Below are 19,560 nucleotides of genomic sequence, written 5' to 3'. Positions count from 1 at the left end.
AGAAAGTTCATCGATTTCACCCTCATCCATGTAAGAATTCAGAGGAAAATAAACTGATTGAAATTACTGGACTTGGATGGAAGCATTAGCATGAACTGTGTGAATTGTGGGTCTTTTGTCAGTAACATAAATCCCATGGGTATCGATGGACAGTGTATGTGTCAACTTAGGTCTGTACATCAACATGACGCAAAACCAAATGTACATATCCACTGCCAAAAGGAATATGTGAGAAGTTTTATCAATGATAGAACTAAGCATACAATTCGGCAAATAACACAAACGATGTGATTCTATTCACATACTAAGTTTTCAATAGATTTTATCACTGGTTTATTGTAGTTTTCTGTAGCTGCACTCCTCACTGCAAAGGCTGCACAACCTATTATAAGCTCCTTGAAACATGTTGTGCCAGTGCTGAAGGGAGTGGTATTTTTTTTTTTTAATTTGTATTTTGCATTGAATGATCTGAGTAATACATATTCATGTGGTTAAACATTATGTCGTGATACAAACATGAAGGCATAGTAGAAGTTTCACTACTAATCCTGTATTCCTGCAAAAAGTTGCCTATGGTGACAAGGTGCTCATTTGACCCTGAGAAGCTCTGGAATAATTGGCTCATAGCAGCATAGTTAGCATATTTAATCCTGACAGTCTACTTTAATTGTCTTATACTGAATACACGAATTGCTATGTTCCACAGCACTCTTCGTGGCATCACAGAAGATGCCTACCTGAATCACTGGATCACTCATGAATAAGACTTTGCAGGACTGAATGTACTTGTGCTCTGATATAAAAACTAACCAACACACAGTAAGGAATATACCTAACTTTTAAATTTTCTTAAGACTATTACTTGGAAATTTGCTGAGCATACGCTCAAAATAATTGTTGTCAGATATTTCTATATTTTTCTCACTGCAAAGAGAATTGGCTGTTAAAATATTTACAAGGAATTATATAGGAATATAGCATTTAAAAAACTTTGGGAATTAAAAAAACCACATAAACTAGTCTTACTGATTAATTTGAAAGAAAGAAAGATGAAATAAAAAGGTGATTATGGCTTAGGATTTAGGGGAAGTTTCTGTTAAAATCTGTTTCTGACAAGGAAAACCATAGTCTTCAAGTAGAGAAGAAGGTGACAGAGGTCAAGGAGTCTAATTCATATATTCTTAACAGTGATCTCCAATACCATTTCTTTGAGATTTTCTGTCCATTCTCCCTTCCCTTCCCTGCCCTGCCCTGCCCTTTCCTTCCTCAGAGGCTTTGCCTTTTATCACAGTATTCCCATGAGATGTACTAAGAATATTTTATTACTAGCTAAAAAAAAAGAAAAAAAAAAAGATCTCTACACAAGTACAAGTGCTAATTCCATAATGGCAGTTTTAAGGATACCCATTTTGCAGGGGTTTCTACTCTAGGCATGGAGTGAGGCAAAGTGCAACAGAATGCGGCCATTCTTGCTGGCTGCACAATTTATGACCCTGTAGTCAGCAGATACACACCAGAGCTATACCAGAGCTTTGTCACAATCAAAAAAAGTAGCAATAAACTGAAAATAACTTAAGGATCAGAGATGACAAGCAACTGAACATGAAGCCCAACTGCAATTCCATACCCAAAGAGCTAGTTCAGTCGGTGGATTTATAGGTAGAAAACTACCTTGTAACTACAGGGACTTGATTTTACCATTGGCAGTAGTAAGATTTAAACTTGGCCACTTTGTACAGTTCTGAGGTCCTTCATTTTAAAAGGATGTTGGGAAGTTGAATGACTGTAGGGAAGGACCACAAAAATTATTTAAGGACTAACAGTTACAGCCCTAGAGCTACTTAGCTTTTCAGAAAGTATTTTGAAACGCGATTGTAGCATTTATCTCCCAAGAGAAGTGGTAGGCTCTTCCTTTTTTGTTGTTGCCAAATCATACCTTGATGCCTTCCCTTCCAAACAATGTATTTTAGACCAATACATGATTTTGGGCTCAGGACACAAGAGAGTGAGTGAAAATTGATGTAATAGGTTTTGCTATATTTTATGGTGTCTGCTACTAATCTAAAGGTTTCCAAATCTTAGGAAATAATACAGTTAATAAGATAAAAGACAGCCACAGGAGTAAGGAAATTTGGAGAACTGCTAAAGCATTCAGTATTTTTCTGTAAGTTAGATACAATCTTGAGTACAAGGTGACTGATCTTGTAATAATAACATATTCAGCACTGCTACAACTCAAGAAATAATTAAATTCCAGTATTTAGAATGTTTTGATCCTTTTTTTCCTACTGAGTGCCTTATGGGACAAAATCATATTTGCCTGATACTTTTAAAGCATTTAATTATTTTGCCTAACTTTTTGACAATAGATTCAGATACATCAGGACTATTTATTATTGATAATTGATTAAGGTCTCCTTAAATGCCAGTGAAATAAAAGTATTACCATCATTAGTTCAATAGCTTCTCATTCAAACTTTCCACCTCTCTTCTACTTGGCAATAGTTTAAAACAAAAAGAAAATAATGGTAGTGAAAATCAGTCCAAAAGAAAAAACGTGTACTAATACTTTAATTAAAAAATTGTCTTTGCTACATAACTTTGAAGGGACAACTGTAAAGTGTTGCTCTGTACCTATAACTCTCTTCACCACAACATAATGGAGCAGTAAATCACCAGAACAGGGGAGCAGACTTTTAGGTTTTTTTTCTGGTAAATGCTTATTCTTTTCTTCTACATACATGCCACATACTCAGGATACTTTGTAATATTAATGGGCACAGGTGATGGAATCAGTATTTTCTCCACTATACTGGGCTATATATTCCTAAATAGTTGAGCCCAGGTGCATGTCCTAGATTCCAGTTACAGGTGCATGTCTCACGCATGTCCTTACTCAACTGTGGGGCAAGACTGAGGTGCACAGCTTCCTTCTTTTCACCACATTCTTGAGATAGGGAGGAAAAGGCTAAGGGTGACAGGAGGAACTTGGCCAAGTGCCCAATCCATCCACATATACGACAATACTTATGTAGCCAGTGTGACATAAAATACATTGGAAAGGGCCACAGATGTTGAATTAGCAACTTCTTCATTAAGATCCATTCATGGCTTCCAACAACTAAGTTGAAAAATAGAAGATCAAAAAAGCACTCCTGCTAACTGTGCTCTCAAAGAGGATTAGAAATTGGGAGATGGGCAAAGAAAAATTGTTTCTTAAGCTCTTCAGAGCTTTTTTTTTTTTTTTTTTTTTTTTTTAATCTTCAGGAATCCTGCATGTCATTTTCTCGAGTAGGGCCTGCAGGAAGCACAAGCTACCATCATCCATTCATGGCTTCTCTCTCTGTTTTGAAATACTTCTACATGCTTGTGCTAATTCCTTCTGAGATAATGGCAGCATATAAAATTATCACTTCTTCTCTTTCATTTGAACTCCTTAAAATTAAATCACATAACTGTCAGTAGATTTTACTGCAGCAACAATTTTCAACCAGAGACCTCAATGACTTCAGTGAACATTAAAAGCCAACGGACCAATAAAACATATGCATCAGGTTGTACCACTCTTCTTACTTAATTTCCATTTATATACACAGACCTTCACAGAAGTGACCTACAAGAAGCAACTCCAAGTAATCCTATTTACGTGCTTAGGTTAGCAGGACCAGTGAAGAAGCCCTACAAGCTTGCTCACAGCAATGTTAGGGGCTCCAAAGGAATTTCATCAACACAGGGACCATTAGTTCCATTAGAGGAACAAAACAGCGTCTTTTTAGAAGGGTATCATCGCTGATTGCTATACAATGCAGACACTTCTCTTCCTCTATTTTTGTATATTGTTTTCCTCATCTGACTGCCAGTGCTGTGATGAGCGAAATGATGTTAGTGAGATCAGAACTAAAGTCCAAGATTATTTTTATGAAGGAAATATATCACTTCTGTTTCTTGGTTATATTAGCCTCAAGATAGTTTTAAGTACATTCTCTGGAAAATTATCATGCAACAGATTTGCTGCTTTGTGACAATATAATGATTTTGTCACTCCTAAATTTCCTCTTTACATTGGAAAAGAAGAGAAAATCAACACCACTATTTTACTCCATCTATCAACATTAAAAATATCTTATTGGGATAGCTGTCCAAAATGCTTTTCAGAGGCACCAATTTAAATTCGACCACAGCTGCATAATTATTATTATTATTATTATTTACTGGATACAACATACAGAATCATAGAATCATTTAGGTTGGAAAAGACCTTTAAGATCATCGAGTCCAATCATAAACCTAACAGTGCCAAGTCCACCACTAAAGCATGTCCCTAAGTGCCATCTTAGTGTACTTCGGATAGGGAAACAGGGTAAGAACAAAATAGTCTCAAAAAAATCTGTATATTAGAACCTTTTGAGTAAAAAGCTACATTTTGACGAAAGAGAAAAAAAAGCATTCACAGAAAGATCTTGCCCCAGTTCCTTAACCACTTTTTAAACAAAGAAGCTTCTACATTCACAAAGCTTTTTCTTTTTATTCATTTTTTTTCCTCTGTCTTGCATTTCTAATTGAGCTGGAAAATGATGCACGTAATCTGAAGATGTACATCAGTAACAAAGCCAACACCCTTCCCTGTGAGAGGAGGATTCTTCACTTACCATGTGCTGTCCCACATCATGGAGTCAGGCACTGCAAATGTGACATTAGCAGCTGACAAGAAAATTATTCTTTCTCTTTGATCCAAATACATGAGGGAGGGGGATGAATTACAGATTTGCAGGAGGTTTACCACATTACAGTAGGCATAAAAGTTTGAAAGAATATTTTCACTATTGTCACTAGAGTTAAGTATTCATTCGTATTTCAGATACACACAAAAAATTAACAGAAACTGGTATTTTCAGACACTTGGGTATAAGAGAGAAAATTTTTACACTTATTTTTAGGGAAAAAATTGTTTACCTTTTCTTGCTACCATTGCCCCAAGGTTGGAAAAGATGTGAGCAGGTTTTTTTTACTTCAATGAAGAGTCTCTATGTTAATTCAAGAATAACATTATATGGATAATGTTATACAGGAATTGACTAGATATTTGGGTTAACATCTATGAATCTGTGTAAATGAACAAAGGACTCAAAAAAAGCAACATGTTACCTTGGCAAAACACTTCACTGGAACATATGGGCCTAAATTTGACCTGAGACAATTAAAACTTCATCTATTTCATTTTACTTTTTCACTTGTACCACCGTATGAGAAGAATCAGGCACATCAAGCAAAATGTATACATACAAATTCATCTACCTGACACTACAAGCATTTCTTGAGTAAGCACAGAGGACACATTCAGCAATTCTCACCCTTTGCATGTGGATGCAGTGTTTTAGATAGTGGGGTTTTTTTTAATCACTGGCTGTACACTATCTGCACTGCCTGCTGGAAAATTGTCCACATAGTATTCTCCATTACTGATTTCTAGTTTTAAAGTGTGTAACAGGTAAGTAAAATCAAATACCCTTCAAATAGTCTATTTTGATGGCATAATTGCTACTGTTGTCGCAGTGATCTTGCATCCTTGTAGGTAAAGGACCATGGACAATGATTATAGGAATCAGACTGTGGGGCATAAACATAAAAATGTTTAAGAACCCTTGTTTTAAAACTACCATTTGGATTATGTGGTGTTTGTTTTATTCTATTTATTTGTTATTTTATATAATGTACTCATTCCTCAAATTCTTTCCCCTTTCTATTTAAGAGCTGGATTATTGCTTCTAGGCACATTCCCTTTCTCCTTACCTGTGAAGTACATAAAGCCTCGGTTCTTGCCAGCCTGCATTAAACACTGCAATACAATTATCCTCAGTCACTGGACTGTTATCTCAGGGAATTGAATTAGACTTTCTAGCTTAGAGAACATCAAATTTTTTACACAAAATGTTATAGTTGAAACAGATCCAGTTTAGAGTATTACATGATGGTTAGGGTAGTAAAGACTAAAAAGATCAGGTCACTGATTTAAAACAGAACTAAAAGCTTAATCTGAATCTGAGGGTAGCTGTTGAGTCTTATCAAGCAGGCTACTGCCTATTCAGAAGCATGGAAAATCAGTTTTCCATTTAGCCTTGCCTCTAAGTTCCAGCTGTAAAAGTTTGCTCGAGAAAGGTTTTTTGGGGACTGATAGCAGTTCTGTGGAAAGTTTCAGTGTCAGTCTTTCGCAAGTATGAACTATCAGAATTTTTGGTTAAGAAATATAAAACAGCCTTAGATTGATGTTCAAAACCACCCCGATAAGTCCCTTCTGTTTTGGTACTTGAACATAATGGTTACCTACAGAGGCAGAAAGGGAAGTGTTCAGGAAATCACAGAATCATATACATTGGTTCTTTTCCTGAAAAAAGTGTAATGTATTTCATTTCTCTCTCTCTTTCAACACAAACCAAAAACCTCTGAGATTTTGTCTCAGAAAAAGACTACCTTAATTGGCTTATTGCCCTTATAGCTGAAACACAAAATGATTAGTTAGCACGTGCTATGCATTTTAAATTGATATAGTTTGTCACAATTATTATTTAAGATTACTCTGTCAAGAGCATGTAAATATATTTTTCATCCATGAAGGCTTTATGACATATAGTCCTGACTGTTCTGGCAAAACCTGATTACAATTTAAATTTAAATTTAAGTTTTTATATATCTGGATTGTACTTGCATTACCACTCCCAAATGTGACAAGAAATCAACATGGAACAACACGACATTACCAAAGTAAAATACTCTCCATTAGACATACGAGTTTTCCATTAGTACTTATCCCATACCTAGATGTAATTTCTTACCTCCACCCTCACCCTCCAATGTATTCCCACCAGTGCCCATTCACCATTCACTCCCCTGACCATGAAAGTCTTCCCATCAAACACAATGAAAACTGTTGCACCAACCCGCCCGCAGGTCCGAATTTAGAGGGTCAATCACTTTTCACGTGCATCTCAAATACATGCCGTTTTAAAGCAGCCTGCCACCACCGGCAGCTTGTGCCACATCTGAAGTTGAGCCAAGAGGGAGCGAGCACCGCTGCCCCTCTCCCGGGGGTCCCTGAGCACTCCCAGGCCCCCTCCCGTGTCCAGCTCCCCGGGCATTGCCGAGGACCCTCAGGTCAGGGGAGGCCCTGAGCCAAACTTGCTCCCACTGGAATCACAGCAAAACTCAGCTGAATTCAGTGGGATGGAAATGAGCCCAAAGGATGAAAAATACAAAGATAATGCTGTGGGATGCTCGTGTTGGATAGTTTCTTCTGAATTTAAAGTGAGGAAAAAATGAAGGGAAAGAGAAAAATGTCATGACAGTTATAAGATGCTATGTTTTCCCTTCCTGAAACAAGGAATTTTTCACTTCTTTCCCAGATAGAACTGTAGTGTCTGTTGTCATTACTCTTCTTTTTTATTATTTAAATTAAAATAATTTCTGAGAAATGTTTCTTCCCTTTTTCCCCACATACAGGCTAAAATATAAACAGGTAGAGATAAGTATAAAATCCAACCTTTATTCCACTTTGAACAAGCTTGTGTATATCCAAAAAAGGTTCCTTGAGTATGTTTCCTTCTGGACTGAAAATCTTCACATATCCTTCTTTCTCAAGAATAAACAGGCGATGGGATCCATCCCCACAATGTACTGCTCCAACAGGCTGCCTTAGTCCACTCACAACCTCCTGAATACAGAAGCAGTTGTGCTTGTGTTTTCTAAAAAAAATGAAAAAAAATAGTGAGAAATTTATTCTTTTTTGTAACCATGACACAACAATGTCCCTAAATGATAAAATGATTGTTCTGCAGTGGTATTAAAAATACAGTTCTACGATCCAGAATAAATTATTTCCTTGAACATATGCAAGCATATAATACTGAAAATCAATTTGAACTTCACTTGAGCAAAATTTAGTTTGTATACAATGAAGAGAAAATTAATTCATCTTAGATCTGAAATGTAGAGGAAGTAGAGAAAAAATTTGGTATAAAAAGAGAACAATTTATAAATACAAAATTTGTACCATACAATAAACACAGTAAATTCCAGAAATTTGACAAAATTTGGCTTCTAAAACCCATTTAAAAATAATGACTTATGACGGGGCAATCTAATTTAATTATTTTCACAAAGAAAAATACATGAATTAAATAAATTGAAAATAATGAGATAAATATTTTACTAATATTGTAGTTGTTTAGTAATATTAAATCCAGGTAGAAATGACTTCCTAGAACTGTGTATGATCCACAGGGTGGACCTTAACCAAGATCCACAGGGTGGTTCAGACTGGGATTCTAACACCTTTTCAGAAACACAAATATCAGATGGTACTGAGATATTGAAGTTAATGTAACTTTCTCTTTTGACGTACACTAGCAGCAGCAAAAGAAACTAACATCTGGAAAACACAGCTGCTGAGCATAAGCACACACTGAGCTGTTTCACTGTGAAAACCACAGGCTTTGCTAGGGTTTTTTTTTTCAGATTAAACAGCATTTATCTTTATGAACCTGCTGATCTCTTCCTCTTTGTCATACTCTTCCATGTGGTCCAGGGAGTTAGAAGCTGGCCCTCGCACTTGTTTTCTTGGAAAATCTGGAAAGCATACACCACCATCTTTTCTTGCATAGTAAAAGCAAAACTCATCAGCTGTAGTTTGGAGAAAACCTTAAAAATGCAAAAGAGCATACAAATATTTAGTGTGTTGTCATGTCTGCAGTTTTGTGCCATCAAACTAATCTTTAAATAGATTTTATATTGAGTGGAAAAAGAAGTAATTTTAAACAAAGTGCTATCTGTGAAAAAGGCCTGCTCTGAATAAATACAAAATGAGTATTACCTTTTATAGTCTATTCATCTGTATTTGTATTAAACCTTATTTTCAGTGTGCTTAAATAAAAATACCAATTAATTAAAAATGACACTACAGTTTACTCATTAAAAAATTAAGAGACAAAGTTTGGAGTTGAGGCTGTGATACACTTTGCCCTGATTTTAACCCTATTAATCAAATGTAGTATCTGCTGTAAAATAGCTTGAGCAGCTTTCATTTAACTTTTTTTTAAGTGGCTTGTTGTAGTAAAAATTTCAGTAAAGACTTCGGTAAAAGACATGCAGTAAAGACTTTGTAGAATGCTGGCAGCAAAGGACATCAGTCGGAGAGGTGAATAATTACTTGTCTCAGAAAGGGAGAAGTACTGCTGAGAACTGCACCATGTTGACACGCAGCTGGCCTCTGGTTGACTCCCAGCATTAGGGTGGGTGAACACAGTTCCCATTGCGAGGTCTACTTCCCTGAAAAGGGGGATATGCCTCATGCTGCATTGGAGCTGGCTTTAAGCTGGCTTGGATGAAAGGTGGTCTTCAGGTTTTAGGTTAAAATGGGAAGGAGTTCAAAGACCCAGGGAAACAAGAAGTTGGTAAAATGAGAGCCTTTGAGGAAAAACCTGCCACTACTGATATTATGCTATGTTTAATGACAGCAAAAATATCTATTTCTGTCCACAAACCTATTTCTAGTCATTTCTATCCATTTTTCAACCATTAGTATTAAATCTAAGAAGATAGAATTTGGCTAGTTATACATGTACTATTTTACTAAAACATTGTTAAGATAGTAGGTCTTAAGTTACCTTCATTCCTTTTTGCATTATTGGCATACCGTGTTAGTATGTACTATAGTCCAGGACATAACTCATAGGATACACAGAATTAGCACTTAATTGGAATTAGAGGCCTAATTTATGCATGGCTTTACCACTTGCGAATAATGCAGTAATCCATAGATCTTGGCCATAAAACCTCTGGCTTACAATGTGCAAGAAGAGCTGATCAGGGAAAGCTGTGTTTCATTGGAAAATGCCAATTTCTTAAAATCAAAGCTTTTTCAGAAACATTATCAGCTTTGACAAAATTTTAGTTAACATGATGCTTCTGGTCCAAACTCAAACTTCTAGTCTAAATGAAGAAGAGAGAAACAGACAGGAAACCTCGTATCACTATACTCCAATGTCTTGTAATTAGGGTGTTTCATTAGGAAGAGGAATATTCAGGTCAATGCCCCTCATCTGTCAGGCAAGAGTTTGACCCTAAGTCTCCCATTTCCCAAGTAAATGTCCTAACAACGACTTTATTAGCTATCCTGGGGTGGTCTCTCTGTGGCTTTCTTCATGGAAAATTTCGAAAGAGTTCAATTTCTTCCTTATGTGGAATAGGAAAATTTTTTAGATCCCAGAATTTTTGTGGAGTGGAAAGCCTTTCCCACCCAACTATACTTCTTTTCATATGCATCTTCCTTTAAAAATATTGGAAAAATAACACGACAAAGCCTGCCTTTGGTTTCTATAAAATAATATCTGGAAACACATGGTAGTGTGTTGTGGTGTAAAAGTTTAATTACCATGATTTGGAGCTTCAGTAAATATCATCTCTGAGGAGCTGGTTTTAATTTATAGTAGTTATTTGGAGAAAATGGGAGATATAATTTCAAGTGGAACAACTGAAAAGGAACTCTGATATAATCATGGAGTAGTATTCCAAGGCTCATAGATATAATGCCAAAAGCAAAGGTAATCTAAAATCTTGCTGTTGAATTATTTGACTTAAAAAGACACCGTTTTGTCTTTAATAATTTATTTCTCTAGACGCAGTAGGTCATTCAAGAAAATGCAATAGCGAATTAGAGGTGTACAATTTCTAATACTTTGTAGAATTTTCCAAGTATACCATCTACTATTTACTAAAGATAAACTAGTCTTGGCTTGAATGTTATCTTTAGTCAGAAAAACAGAGCATATTATGGCCATGTTGTTTACTCGGTACATGTTCATTTCAAGTAACAATCAGATGCAAACTGTTATATATGCTAGATTCAACATACTAACAGCTTCAGTAAAGACCGTTAGCAAAACATTTGCTCCGCCTCCCCTATCTGTTTGTAGCCATTTAATGTTTTCTTTATCATGCTTAGATTGTAAGGTCTTTAGTGTAGAGTTTGCCATTTTGTTCAGTGTTTGTGCAGTGTCCAGAAGAATGGTCCCTGACAAGTGCCTGTAAGCACTAGAATTCTTGGAGAAAAAAAAAAAGATCATTTTTCTCAGTCTGAGTTTATTCAAATACAGCTCTGTCACTGTCCTCTATGAAAACTATGCCTAATAAGGACAGCAATATTTGGTCCTGTGTGAATTTCTGTACTTATTAATTTATTTTAAAAGACTCATACATATCATTACAAATTTCCTACCAGCTGTGTATGTGTTGACAATGCAGTGCCCATGTTAACAAAGAAAACTGAAATCACAAAGGAAGATTAAACATAATGTTTAAGTGTAGTACATGTCAGATTTTGCACAGGCTTGCATTTCTAAGCTTTTAAAACTTTCTGTGTTGCAAACAAAAATCAAACTACAGACTTTTCAGTTAAGGCAGTTACAGTGAAGGCTTTCTGTGTTTGCCTTTATAAAAAACTGTGGGAATAAGTTGCATGATTTCAAGCCTTTTCAAAGGCAAACTTTTGCTCTCAGCTGATCCTCACCTCCTCTTTCCACTCATATTTGCGGTCAGCTATTCCTCATACCATATCTTCCTTCCTATCCTACCTTCACCAAATTCCACTTTGCTGGATTCCCTGCTTACCCATCCCCCTGCCTCTTCTCTTTGATATACAACTCAAATGTTGTGGTAGCATTTGTCCCAGTCTTTACAGCAAGTCAGGTTCCTATTCAGTCCCTTCTTTGTTTGCACTGCATACAGGACTGAATATCATCCACTCATCTGAGTAGACCTGCACTGGCTTAGAGAGCATCTGGAAATCAGGCTCATCTGCTTTATTCCTGCTATGACCTTGAGCATACAGTTCAGTATTGTGTAAAAGAAGCATTTTCCTGGTTTGGTTATTCTTTTTCTGATTTGCACTTTTGACAGCTAGATGTAAATTTGTTCACAAAAACCACATTCTCCACTCTCTTCTCAACTGTCAGTGAAAAATGAATCAAAGAGGTGATTCCAGACTGATTGTTTCAAAATGTACTCGACTGTAGTCGACTATGTTACAACTTCTGGAAGTGTTGTGTGGGTTGCAGAATTTCTTAGATTTCCAGCATTGTGGGCTGGGGTGCCCCTGTTTGGAGTTAAAAATTCAAATCAAGCATCTGTTCTGGTAATGCCTGGATTCAGATCTGGGCCTGGATCTGAATTCACCCACAATCATCTGGAACCCATTTCTTCAAATGAAAATAATGGAGAGCACATAGTTCAAAATCTGTCTGATGTCCTTGGATGGCAGAACGCACTGTGGCTGTGGCAAAGGTTTGTTCCCTAGAATATGTCACTTCCACTGGCATGGGTCAAGTTTCTGCTCATGCCGAAAGGCAGAATCAGCCGTGCCTTTCTTTACTAGCTATATTAATAATAAATATTAGACAGTCTTCTCTTATGACCTTGGAAAACTTAAAATTCATATTGATTGAAGATACTCCATTAAGTCACTTAACTCCAGTGTCTCCATCAGTAATCACTTAAACTAAGGCTTACAGTAAAGATCAGATGAGAAATAATGAGAACAGTCACCTGGGATGAAGCAGGGAAGTTCTAATCTCATGGACCTTGTGAAACATTACACCCTCCTGCATTAACATATCCATACAATCTTAACAGCTATTTTTATTCCTCTGTTTGAATAAAGAATCAGGTCCAGTTTTTCTTTGGATATTCCTAAAGAAGTCAATGGAAGTTCTAGATACAGTCATAACTGGCGGGAAACTGCTGTCTTCAAAAGAGTTAACCAAGGATCTGCTACAGTTTTCGTCTTTGCAAAAAGAGACAGAACAATAAATGAATTTCTGGAGCTAACTCATGAAAAGAACTGACGTATAATTTCTCAGTCTTCTTGGTTAATATGTACTGCTAAAATTTCAATTCCAGAAAAGATGCTTGCTGTCTTAAATCGCTAATAATATTTCTCATTTGTGCAGGACCGAAGGGATAAAATTACTTTTGTAGTCAGCAATTTCCTTAAACTCCTTTGTATTGGTGTTCAGAAACAATTAGCACTCCCTAATGGAGGAAGAATAATTATCTGACTTTTTCACAAATGCACAGTGAATCATTGCCAGAGACCTTGGGTTTGGGGGCCTGTTAATTTCCAACTCTTTGTTTAATCCTCCAGGCTAAGCTGAAAACATAGCTTCCACATTTTCTATTTTTTATTTTCTTTTGCAATAAATATTTTTATGGATATACGGGTCTCACAAGTAAAATAGAAAACCCACATAAGTTGTTACTTTAATAATTTATATTTCAGAATGTATAAGACTATTAAATGATATAAAAATCCTACAGACCATCTTCTCAAAAAGAGGAACCTGAATCTTACTTAATTAATATCTTCAGGAAATCCCAGTATAGGTATCAATAACCATATGTACCGGTCAAGTCACCAAATTAACCCTGTTGGTGGATGTAAGTACACAACAACTTTTTGTTAGTACAACCCACTTTCAGAACAAGTATTTAGAATGATTATTAGCATCTGATTGATGTAGGAAAAATCCTATTTTAACTGACGCTAAAGTATGTAAGCTCTTTTCCTGCAAAGCACAGTGCTCTGTCCAGCGCTAAAGTTATGCTTTCATCTGGTTATCTTTCAAGGCAACCTGGGTGGTCACAAAAAGCACTTGACATCTTGATGCACTTCAGCAGTTTTACATATACACAAACTTTGTAGAAAAATAAATTTGTCATTCGTCACCACATATGTTGATCTGAGGAGTGAGGTTCCTGTGGCTATAGCTCCTGTGCTGCTCAGCCCTTTCTCATTCTCTCTCCCTCCCTCCACGTCCTCCTTCTTTCTCCCTTTTCCCTCTTTCATTTTTTCCCATTAAACAAATTGTTTCCTCAGAAACACAGAACTTCACAAAACAGCTATGAGGGACTTGATCTGCAGAATATGCTAATCGTTTGCACTAGCTACAAACTCATGTCAAAAAAAGTCTTTGTGCTGACTTCTTATATGGGCCAAACATTTAGAATATCTAATCTGTTATCGCTGTTCAGCAGGCAGTCTTGGCAACTGTGATCTATTCTGCTTTGCTTTGGGGAATGTGATAAAGAGCAAGAAACAGCTGGTTTAAGAAAGCCTTAGAAACATCTCTTAGTTTATAAAGACAATAATAATATTTTCATATTTGAATGGGTTGAGATACATGTTAAACCACAGTAAAGGGAAAATGTAAGTCAATTCAAAATGTTTTCTCAAGTCAATGAAAGAACGCTGCAAAAAACCCCTGCACTCTTGGGATTTCAGAGAAAACAAGTACACACTGTACACATGCAATTAAAAAACCCTCCTCCAAATATCATCTACTTAAACTACCCCCTTTACTCAAATATGTTTGTATTATATTACAACGCTGTGTTTGTATGTCAAAAATGACTATTCACAAATTCATTTTCATATGGTTATCAACTCTTTTTTCCAGTCTCTGTTGCTAGCAAAAAAAAAAATCTTAACCAGTTTAATTATTTTCTCCCGTGTGGCATTAGTTATAAGTAGTGTTTGGACAGGGAAAAAAAGCATAGTTTACAAATGACAGTCTTAAACATATAAATAATTTACTATTGAGAATACCAAAGATGTTATTTAATATAATAGTGTATTAAGACAGTATTTCTAAAAGAACCATCTTCTGTGGTTATTTTATTGATATAGTTACAAGTCATAGCACACATTTGGTGACTGCCTTAGACAACACAGGTCAAAATCTGGTTTTGGATACGTCCAGCTAACTCTACTGACTACAGTGAGGAAGTGTTAGGTTAGTTAAGAATTTGGTTGTTAACAGCATGTTGGAAGTGATTCAAAGATAACAGAAGTCTATCAAATAGCTCCCTTTGATTTCAATGGGCTTTAAACCCGGTGGAAAAAACATCAGTTTCTAGGGTAACAAAACCAGAGAAAACACTTTACTCATCAGCTTTTAGAGTCTACAGCAAACAGCCAGCATCCTTTATTTGTTGCATTTTAAAGCTATCTATCATTTAGAATAGCCTTTTGGATGGCCAACTGCTTGTTTACATGATTTGAATGAACATGCCAATATTTCAGCGAAGGTCATAGTTTCAGGTGCCTTTGACAACAAACAATCCTGTGTGTCATGGGGAGTTTTAGTAGGCAGGTGGCAAGAAAGCGCTCAAAATATTTACCTCACTGCATAAGATCTGCTGTGAAGACCCTGAGATATTCTGCTTTTGCTTGGGGAAAATCCCCTGGATATCAATCGGGATTGTACCTAGCGAAGAGCTAGATCTATAACCGCTCAGGCAATATCAACATTTCAAAACAGACATCCTTTAGCCCCGTATTTTGTTATAGCTTTTACCTGGTATGTGACCTCTGCAAGTGTAATAGAATTCTTTACAATAGTCTTTGCACAGGTAGGGAAGAGTTAGTTCTCTTTCAGGTGTTTCCCCTTTCTCAGGTGAGTGGAATAGGTTCTGAGCGTGAGGTGAGCAGTGTGCACATTTGATTTCCTCCAGTAGCTTCGCACATTCTGTGTTGTTGGTAACAGAAAGTATCTGTAAGCCACAAACCAGAGACAAATAAACATATGACCTGTATCCCCATCTTACACAAAAAAAAGACTGCATGATCTAATGTAATAAATAATGCCAGCAGAACCAATACAGTTAGTATAAATGCATTGTGTTTCACGTCACCCTTCCGGAAGTGCAAAAATTATTACTATGAAATGTGTAATATGTCATTAGTACAGTGAGATTTTAAGCGCTTGCTTCTCCTTCTCAGATACGAATAATAGTACTCAAGTTATTTGATGGACTCATGCCCGCAATCTCTTAATCACATAGGCAATCTCTGAACTAGAGGGATCATTTATATAAGGAGGAGCTACAGCAGCAGGCCTTCTACCCACTTCTCTTATGAGAGACACTTAAAAACCTAACTTGTAAGGTGACCTATTCAGGTATTTAGAGACTAAAAATTAAAATTCTACCATCAAAACACATCAGGAAAACCATATCTAGGTATTTGTTCAATAGGTGTATCGTGAACGATACCGCAGTCCAGCTGCTGAAATGACTGCTGTGGAGTGCAGCAGGTGCCTTGGATTTTTCATGCTTTAAAAGCTGCTCTGCTTTTTGTTCTCTCTAATGCAAACTACTTGGAAGCAGGAAAAGCTGTGTGTTTTCAGACATTTCTCTTTATATGTGAAAAAGTAGAATTTGTTCGTAACAGCTTGTTTGCCTCAATATTGAAACTGTAACTTTGTCCTGAAAAAAGAGCATATATTATGCATAGTACTTGAAGAAGCATGAAACCACGATTGATGATGTGTTTAAGTAAACACAGGAGCCTAAGGAGCGCAATGTCATCAAATCGTGAAAAATAATGGAAAACAGCATACTCGTCTTTATTAGTCTTTGAATGCAGTGCACTTTGTTAATCTATTGTTAACCACATGGATTGTTTTTTGATCATTCATCCCAATGGTGGGTAGTGGGAAATGTGTTCTCAGTTGAGAGGGACTGAATCTGATCCAATGCAAAACCAAAGCTCAGGTTCTTTCTGCTATTTGTTTAACACAGTTATAAACAAAGACTGTAAGACACTTATGTTAAGAAATATTAAGGCAGTAAATACTTGTATTCTGCAAAATTTGTAAAAAGCGCATTTTTTATGAAATTATGAAAATATTACACAGCTTTACTATAGTTCATATCTCTGAGTTGATTTGTAGAAGGACTTTCCAATGTCATTCCTATGCAACGTAACATTGAAGGGAATTATCTAAGTTACTTTGATCAAATGAGTTATTCAATGCATGAAGGCTCTTGATATGTTTGAGTATGCTGTCTCCTAAGTCGGCTGTCTTCTAGGATGCAGTACTTCGATAACACTGTTCTGAACTCAGCATTTTATTTACGGATCATAATTACATAAACCTCAAACACTTGAGAGAAATGCATTCTCCACTGTTTTAAACAGATACGTAATCAAAATATTACACAATATATGGCCTGTACAGTTACACAAAATCCTACTTAAAGGAACCTTAATTTAGAAGACAAACTCTTTCCAGGAAAATTTGATCTTACCAAACATATATGGTCAAAAGGCCATCTGAAACGTGTACTAAAGTTTAGTGGCATAAGTTGGACCACTGATTAGAACACCACCATTTGGCTTCTATCCTTATTCTGGAAGAGCTGCCATTGGCTTCAAAAAGAATTTCTCCAGGTTTGCCAGGATCGTTAAATGCATTAAGTGTTCTGTTCTTTAGACCACCTGTCCTCAGACTATCCTCGGCTTCATAGCACCTGCAATTAAGTACTGTGACTAACATCTGCCATGTATGGTTTATTATCTCTCTTCAGACCCTTCTTGGGAATATAATTGTCTTACATCTTCTTTTGGAAAGGGTTTGTCATCTTCTTTTTTTTTTAAACCTTGAAGACAGTAATCACTTAATTGCATGTTGCATGTATGGCAAAATGTTTGCATTGGCCGTGAATTCTTTGGGGAATTCTTTCCACAGCCCCAGCCCCTCCTCTCCTGAAAAAATTTAGATTCTTTTTGCTACATTGCTCATTTGGGCCATAGCAGCAGAACTGTTAACCTTAGTCTTCGTCCTTGAGTTTCAGATGTTGCTCTAGCTAGATATGGTAGATCTGGGGAAATATGCCTTGAAGGCAAGAACTAAAAATATAACTACAATAAACTATAACCAAAATACTTAATAACTAAAACTTTGAACTTGACTTAATACTGCCTAGGATTGCAATCCAGGTAGCAGAGAACAGGCTTTATACACCTGCAGTAATCCACACTGCTGAGGCAATCTTCTGCAATAGCTAGACTTTCTTAAGGGATGATGGCATCCTGACCTTGGTACTTTGTGTTGCTGTGGTTCTGATGGGAAGTGGCCTGAATAATTCAGTCAAGTCATTGTCTGCCAAACAGAACAAAGTCTGAAGCCAACAGGGGATGATCGAAAGCACTGTCCATAAATGCTACTTTTAAAGAACATTATGTCACCCAGAAGCTGGGAGCTCTCCTAAAGTAAGGATGAAATGACCTATTTTGGTGTTTCCACCAAAGGGAAGTGTACCATGACTCTTCAAAGTACTTGCCTACACTCAGTAGTATCACCTGCTTTGCAGAAGTCTCGGATGTTTTCATCAGGGAGTTGATCTCAGGCAGTAGGCTTTCTTGTGGTAGCAGTATGATGGTGTGTTTAGAAGTACAAGTAAACACGAGGTATTACTAGGTAAATATTCAGTGCGTTTATTGAATTAACTCCACAGTAATGCAGATAGAAAACTATACTTGTACTGGAAGACTCCAGAACACATTGTGAACAGGGGAAAAAAAAAAAAAATTACAGGATAGCAAAGCTAATTTACTGTTTCTTGTGGAAAACGTAATTGACGTTGCCTGGTGATACAGGAGAAGTAATGCTTGCCAACATTTCAGTCCTCAAAGTTAAGACAAAAGGATCCTAATCCCCCTGAGCAGCTGCTATCCAGGAATTGACCACAGGAATTCACCCCCTCATGTCATTTCTGGAATGAATCTTGGTCATATAATAGCTAATCGGAAGATTAAGGAATGAGAGTCAATCAATTATCTGAAAATCAAGTACAATGTTATTTAACTTTTAGAATGCTCAAGCAAAACAGGGCGGTAACATCTGCTCTGTGTGAGGTCTGATGTATAACTCTGTCCTGGCTGGGAGATAGGACAACCATTCTATTCTGAATTTTAGTAAATCAATAATGTATTTATCCTGGAGTATATTAAACCAGTTTTAAGCGAAAGCTGAAATACTTATTTGAATGAAGCTTTTTCTTTTGGATCTCTACTTTGAAAATGACCTTAAAGTTGACAATGGCTTTGGTCTTTTAAAGAAATGTAAACTAATTTCCTGCTTCAATTTTTAAAGTCGTATGTGAAACCATCAAACTGCAGTGGTTTAAACTAACTGTGCTCTGGAAAATATGTAAAACTTCCAAACATTTATTGCAACATGCCTAATAATGATTATGCCTGCTGCTGACTAATTTACAACATCTGTAAGATCATCCTTTAATCTCTAGCCACATGAAAGTAAAACGGGTAGACTAAAGGTAAGATAAATCCTGGAATGTGCAGGAAAGCATAGCATACTAAATTGGTTTATCAACAAGAAGAATAGTGCAAAGAAGAAGAAACAGAAGACGACACAATAGACAGAAATTCTTTACATTGAATATTGTCATTTGTATTCTGCCATACCTAGTTTGAGAAAGGCAGTATAATTTTGATGTTAATAGAAAAAAAAAACAGTGAAATAAGTCATTGCATTAAGCCGTATTTGATATACAAGCATTTATGTCTAAAAATCATATGCTTACGAGATTGTTCAGCTGTTGGGTTGAACATATGCTTCTTCTGTGTTATAGTGCTGGATTATGTCATTAAAGAGTTCGGTTTCAATTTTAGGGTAATATGTAAATAGATCATTGTACTAAGGCAGCTGT

The 19,560-nt window shown here is 36.4% G+C and overlaps 1 protein-coding gene across 2 annotated transcripts in view; it reads right to left on the bottom strand.

Annotated features, from left to right (window-relative positions):
* HHIP (hedgehog interacting protein) overlaps positions 1-19,560 on the bottom strand; it is an 84,265-nt gene that overhangs the window by 60,759 nt on the left and 3,946 nt on the right. For both annotated transcript variants that reach the window (XM_052816490.1, XM_052816480.1), the window contains exons 2-4: positions 15,402-15,597; positions 8,535-8,691; positions 7,535-7,736 (exon numbers count right to left, since the gene is read on the bottom strand). In XM_052816490.1, the coding sequence (XP_052672450.1) occupies positions 7,535-7,736; positions 8,535-8,691; positions 15,402-15,597 (555 nt within the window). The remainder of the gene's footprint in view (positions 1-7,534; positions 7,737-8,534; positions 8,692-15,401; positions 15,598-19,560) is intronic.

This window comes from Harpia harpyja, chromosome 2 (genome assembly GCF_026419915.1).
Source record: "Harpia harpyja isolate bHarHar1 chromosome 2, bHarHar1 primary haplotype, whole genome shotgun sequence".
Classification (NCBI taxonomy): domain Eukaryota; kingdom Metazoa; phylum Chordata; class Aves; order Accipitriformes; family Accipitridae; genus Harpia; species Harpia harpyja.
This window is presented reverse-complemented; position numbering and strand designations above follow the sequence as displayed.